This window comes from Xiphophorus hellerii, chromosome 5 (assembly GCF_003331165.1).
Source record: "Xiphophorus hellerii strain 12219 chromosome 5, Xiphophorus_hellerii-4.1, whole genome shotgun sequence".
In the NCBI taxonomy this organism is placed as follows: Eukaryota; Metazoa; Chordata; class Actinopteri; order Cyprinodontiformes; family Poeciliidae; genus Xiphophorus; species Xiphophorus hellerii.
In genome coordinates this window covers 23,705,419-23,712,018 of record NC_045676.1, presented here as the reverse complement: position 1 = coordinate 23,712,018, position 6,600 = coordinate 23,705,419, and the positions used below count along the sequence as shown (strand labels likewise).

The 6,600-nt window shown below is 41.8% G+C and overlaps 1 protein-coding gene across 1 annotated transcript; it reads left to right on the top strand.

The window, feature by feature from the left end:
- The first annotated feature begins 2,524 nt into the window (after positions 1-2,524).
- Positions 2,525-6,599, top strand: LOC116719782 (nucleoredoxin-like protein 1). The gene is made up of 4 exons (XM_032562467.1): positions 2,525-2,812; positions 3,990-4,254; positions 4,363-4,452; positions 4,847-6,599. The coding sequence occupies exons 2-4, from the start codon at positions 4,019-4,021 to the stop codon at positions 5,217-5,219; spliced, it is 699 nt and encodes a 232-aa protein (XP_032418358.1). The 5' UTR covers positions 2,525-2,812; positions 3,990-4,018; the 3' UTR covers positions 5,220-6,599.
- The last annotated feature ends 1 nt before the right edge of the window (position 6,600 follows it).

The following is a 6,600-nucleotide window of genomic DNA, read 5'->3' as shown; positions in this document are numbered from 1 at the left end:
TTTGTTTCTTGAGCCCTGAAAGCCATAAACACACAGAGCTTGACTGGAAAGGTCAATAAGGTGCATTGAGGTTTGTGGGAGAAAACACCTAAGCATTCAAGAGCGTAGCAATACTTTTGCGAGACACTTTAAATCAAACGGAAAAGAAAAGAAAACGTCCGAGGCGTCAGCTGAAGCGCCAGGACTAAAACATCTGGACTGAATATTTCAGCCCAAGCCAACCCACGGTGCAGCTCAGACTTCTTTTAATTACCACTTCCTGGTATTTGCCCTCTCCGTAATTACATAATGGTCAGTTTGGATTACAACAGGCCACAATTACTTATCCGCATTGTGTGTTTCTGTTCTCATTTGTTATTCATTGTTGACCCGTGGAGCTCGCTCTTTGTGTTTTGCCTGCTTTACAGATTCAAAAGGAGAGAGAAGAAAAAGTTTCCTACTTAATTCAGGAGCAAGAAAGACTGATAAATATATATATATAATTAGACTGAGAAATAATGTCTTTATTAAGTGTTGGAGAAACGAGTACACCACTGTGCATTATCTCTGTAATGATTCAAGTCGCTATCACCCTTCATGCAGTAATTGCATTTCTTCTCAGCTGAGCAGTGGGGTGTTTGCTCTGGTGTAACGTTAAAGCTTTCAGTTTGCATTTGATTTGCTGTATTAAAAAACACAGACCCCCGCTGTTGCAAATCAAACATCACTAACCCAGTGCTGCTTTGTGTTTTTTTTAAAAAAAAAAAGATCTTTTGTGAATGAGTGCGTTGCTTTATGTTCTCCTTTTTAATTCAATATATGGGGTTTTTTTGGGGGGGGGGGTTAGACTCTAGTGTATATTTGCATGTATAAAATGCTGCCACCGATTACTGAAGGCAAACTGAACCAGCCCTGGTCACGGACCCCTCCCACTGAACACCAACAGAATGTCTCTAATAATGGACGAAATAATGTGAAATAGAGCCTTTCTGACAGAATGAAGTTGGCTGAAAAATCCCCAGAAAGTCAAAACAATCTGCCCAGGTCTACAGAAAATCTGGAATAGATGAGAAACTTTGACATCTGTCTGTCTGGAAAGGATTGCAAACACTTTGGGGAACATATTGACACAAATCCTTTGCAGTTAATCAGGAACAGAGCGTTTGATTTGTTTTTCTTATTATGAAGTGTCGTCAGAACTTGGCTTGTCAATGGTCATAATGTTTTGGCCAGTATTACTTGTAAAAATCAGTTAATCTTTGACTCATTCAAACTTGGTCCCAACCTCAAGGTGTCCAAACATACAGGGGCGCAAAAAGGGAGTAACCCTATATCCACTGCATAGGGGCGCCCAGCTAGAGGGGGCGCCAAAGCGAAGGAGGAAATGTGTGTTTTAATGGCGTTTTCTGAATTTAACAGCTGTCTGTGAATGATTTTATGACTGCATAGTACGATATATATTACACAATGTTTCTTTTGATTTTGATCTAGCTGATCACCTCAACCTGGACCCCGAAGTCCCCCTGAGGCCCCAAGAAGTACACACAGTGAGAGTAGCTCCACTGCGAGCACGTGCTGGACATGTTGCCTTTCATTCCCATGTTTCTCCCTCGCGTGCGCGTGACAGCCTGGATGAGCTGTTGAAGGGAAGCCAACAGGCCAACAGGCGCTTCTGAAAAATTCCCCCTGACACACAATTTAATGTCATATTACAGCTGAGCGACAGGCAGAAACGCGTTGGCACCGGTCCCGCGAAGCGGAGCTAACGAGCTTTGGCATGCAATTGTGCGCACTTAGATGTTAATGTCCAAAAGCCACGTTTGTGTGCGTCTCGCCACGGGAGTGTTTCAGTGCGTGTGACGTTTGTGACTCAGATGAAAATCCTATTAGATCTCTTGCTTCTCCCCCACTTCTCTCTCTCTCTCTCTCTCTCTCAGATTAACCTGGGTGTTTACAGTGTTCGGCTGCCTCTGTGGATCAGTAAGCGTGTTTTCCAGCCTGCAACCCGGGGTTCACTAGAACCAGCATCAAACCGCGGCGACTTTCTTTCTCGGCTCATTTCCTCGCCTCTCTGCCGCATGCTGGCTTTTAAATCACCCTGATAGCCGGGCCCAAAAGATTCAGTGTTGTGCTTTAAAGGTTTAATGCGCAGACACTTCTGTGAAAGTGGGAGGTGTGTGTGTGTGTATGGGTGTGTGGGTGTGTGTGTGTGTGTGTGCGGGGTGGGGGGTTGAAACAGGGTCATTGGTCTCACTCGACGCTTGTTTCAAACCTATCTAACTCCATTTTGCATTTTCCCACAGCGTTTCTTTCTCCCCCACTGTGCACGTCCGTCCTCGCGTTGCAATCCAATTTGTCCTCCTCTCCTTTATCCTTCCTTTCCTCCCCTCCCTTCTTCGTTTGAAGTAATAAGATTTTCTGCTTTTCAGCGGAGAGTTTTAGAAACACACACACACACACCCACACCCACACACACACCCCCACACGCACACCCACACACACACACGCACACGCACACCCCAACACACACACACCCCCACACACACACCCCCCCACACACACACACATTGAAAAGCAACCTCTACCCCTCAATTACTGCGCTGCCACACCTCCAGCTATCTCTAATCTCCTTCGGTGGACCTCGGAGTGCAAGGCTGAAACAAATTACAGAGCGGGGCGAGGAGGCAGCGAAAGGTGTCACTAAAAATAACAAACTTCTCAGGATTCAAAGAAAGCAAGAAAGCAGATCAAATAAAAACAAGGATGGTTTGACGGAGGAGGAGGGAAGCTGCGGATTTATCTCTCGCAGGAGTTTGAGGAGTTTCAAGGAAAGGTGAGTCATTTGTGAGAGATTTAGCTTCCGGGGCGCGCGCACAGATTGATGTGCTATTAAATTAGCAAAATGACAAAATGAAGCTCAGCGCAGATCAGGCGCCATCGATCGGCTTCCAAAAGAATAAAAAGAAGAAGCTGGACCTAATAGTTGGGAGATTGCTTTTTTTTTTCTTCTTCTTCCAGTTTTACAATTACAGCAAATTGTCATTCTCCGGCAGGTGAGGTGCGATGCTGCTCAAAATTTCAAACGTAACTCTCCCCATTGACGTCGGTCCCGGGCGCTCCAGTCCAGGAGCCTCTAACGGATTTGGCACAGCTCGGTGCCAGAGAGACAAATCTAATTTGTGCAGTTATCGCTGTCAATTCCCGCCCTGCAGAAACACAGGCTGGATCAAACACATCAAGCTTTTCTCTCTCTTTTTTTTTCCTTCAATGGTAAAAGCTGAACTTTATTTTTGTTACTGATTTTTAATTATTCTGAAATTTAAGTGCTTTTATTAGTTTTGTTGTTATCATACCTTACATTATATCCCCCCTCACACACACAGAGATACAGCTTTGACTTTAATAAGTAACTCGGTTAGCCGGTGAGACAGCAGAAGTGTCTCTTTCTGGTCTCTGATGACCTCAGCTGACCCCCAAAAACAAAACACCGATCAATGAAATCCACAGTTTTAATGGAACATCTTCAGCTAAATTTCAAATTGAACACAAAGCACAAACTAAAACGTAATCTTCTGACATAAATAATTTAAATCAAACCTCTTGAATGGTGTTGAACAAGGAGGAGCGCAAATATTTACTCACAGAAAGAAAGGATTGAACTACCCAATCTTCCCGATCTCTTTGTATTGCCACGCTGTTCTTAATTCCTCCCTAACTAAGCTGCACATCATGTTTTCTTGGTTTTCAAATCCCTCAGAGTTAAAGTCAAAATGTAAGTCTCATCTTGTGAACTGGTGTATCAGGACGAAAGCTGCTGTAGTGAAATGTCTCCGTACCGCTCACAATGTTTTTTCTCATTTAATAACATCGTAACTATAAACTTGCATGTTTCATTTTGTGTGATAGACCTGGAAAATAACCCATTTAGAGCCGCATGACAGCTGCTGGAGCGCGTAGTCGTAATGTAACCAAATGGAGAGACGTTTAAAGGTGTATTGACACATTTTTAGGGAGGTCTTCCCCATCGCTGCCCGCCAACATGGTGGACCTGTTCCTAGGCCGAGTCCTTGTAGAGAACAACTCGGACCAGGACGAGCTCAACACGGAGCGCGAGATCATCGGGATCCTGGAGAACCGCGTCCTGCTGCTCTTCTTCGCGTCGGCCGAGTGTGAGAAGTGCCAGAGGTTTGTGCCCGTCCTCCACAGCTTTTTCAGGAAGCTGAAAGATCCAGCGTACATCGAATACCCCAAACTGCTCGCTCTCATCTACATCAGGTCCGCATCTTCGTCTCTCTGATGTTGTTGTTGTTGTTTTTAATCGCCTTTCTCAACACCGGCTTCCACTACTGACTCTCTGACATGATTTCTGTCTTTCTTCTTCAGCTTGGACCAATCTGGGGAGCAGCAGAAAAAAATCCTCAAGGAGCTCCACAAAAGGACTTTGTTTTTGCCGTTTGAGGACCCGTACAAAAAGTAGGTGACTCATGTTTTTAAAAAAATATAAATCAATCAATCAATCAACCAAATTTTATTTGAATAGCACATTTCAGCAGCAAGGCATTTCAAAGTGCTTCACATCATTACAAACACAGAAACACAAAGCAACATAGAATCAACAATCAAAACACGGCATTAAGTCAAGTTCCATCAATAAATTTGTAATTGATTACGTTTCAAATACAATCCTGAAAAGGTGGGTTTTTAGCCGAGATTTAAAGGAAGTCAGTGTTTCAGCTGTTTTACAGTTTTCTAGAAATTTATTCCAAATTTGTGGTGCATAGATGCTGAATGCTGCATTTTATGCATGCTGCTAAACACATAAAATAAATTAGTTTTAATAAGTTTTGTGACCTTCCATGTTGCGTAGGGAGCTCCAGGCCATGTTTAAGGTGAAGGACGTCCCGGCGGTGGTGGTCCTGCGTCCCGACGGCTCCGTCCTCTCTCCGAACGCCGTGCGGGACATCTGCCGCCTCGGCGCTGACTGCTTCCGCAACTGGCAGGAGTCGGCGGAGCTGGTGGAGAGGACCTTCATGCTCAACGAGGCGTTCGACGATCCCAACCTGCGGAGCGCCACCGACCCCGTGAGGAGGCTCAAGTACAAGACCGAAGACGACAAGAGGAACAAGAGATGGTGGAAGTTGTGGGTGAAGGGAAAAGACGGAAACGACGAGGAGGAAAAAGACGAAGCCTGGGACATGAAGAGAAAGAATGGAGATGGAGGAATTTGGCGAAAGAGATGAAATAGTTTTTTTTATGATATAGGCTAACTTTTTTTTTGCTAATTCTGTACATCTAAAAGGAAACCACTCCTGTTGTTGCTGCTGTGACCCAACATTGTTTTCAAGAAATCTGAGATTATAGACTATACATTATATGTTTAAGAAAAAAATTAAATGGTCCATATATTTTTTTATAGATAAAACACTCAAGAACGGTACAAAGACAGTAATTTAAATTATAATTATTTTATAGGTTTTCTGGATAAAAATGTCGGCAAAAAAGAGATAAAATACCAAAGATAAGAAACTAAAAAGTAAAGTTCACTTTACATCAAACATTTTTGAAAAAATTCTGTTAAAACAGAGATAAAACTCTTTAACCTTGTATATGCCAACGTTAACATTTATACACTAAGCATAGGAATAAAACTGATACCAGTAAATAAAAATGTTTTAGTTTTCTGTCTATTTTTGACCTAATGTTAGCACTATAGCTGAGCCAGATATAATGCTAACATAGAGCTCAACTATATTATAGCTAAGCTAGCTACTATAGGAGCTATACTAGCTAGCTCAGCTGCAGTAGCAATAGTAGCTAGCTCAGCTAAGTTCAAAGGATATTAGTGGGAATATTAATGTATTTATTTTGGTTAATATATGGAGATAACCATGGAAAGTGTGTCCATTGGTTTTCAAGATTGTTGTTGCTAATGTTGCTTTACATGTAGAAAGTTGTAAAAGTAACTCTTGGACAAAAGTAAAGTAAATATTAATATTTCATGTGCTAAAGTGTCGTTTATAAAGAAAAACTGAATAATTTTGTTTTATGTCTGTGTGACTGAACCCACACGTTTCACTTAGAGCTTTTAGGATTCATTTTTGCTGTCAGATTCAACAAATAAGAACAACATTGAAAGTTTTATCTATATATGAAACTCAGTTCATTAAATGGAAGCAGTGTTTCAAGATTAATTATGTCAGACTCATGTATTAGCCATTATTTCTGTTTAAGGTAATACTCCACTGACATCCAACGGAAACACATTTATGAATATGATATTAGATCAGATCAATAAAATCATTAATACAGACGATTAATGAAAATCACACATGACACCATGGCTGTTACAGGCTGTTATTTCAAACTGTCCTTTTAGTCAGATAAATGTGTTTCTGTGGAACCCATACTCTAATTTATTGAATATGACACACTACTTGTTAAGCATTGGGCTTTTCCTTTGCAGACATTCCTTAACAGCATTCAAGTAATATTTTGAGAGTAAACTATTAAATCAAAACGGTTCATGTTCATTATGAGCTGCTGTCATTTGGATGAATCAAACTGTCCGTAACCTCGCTCCTGTACGAATCCCTAAACAATAAACCTTTTGTTGCTCACTTC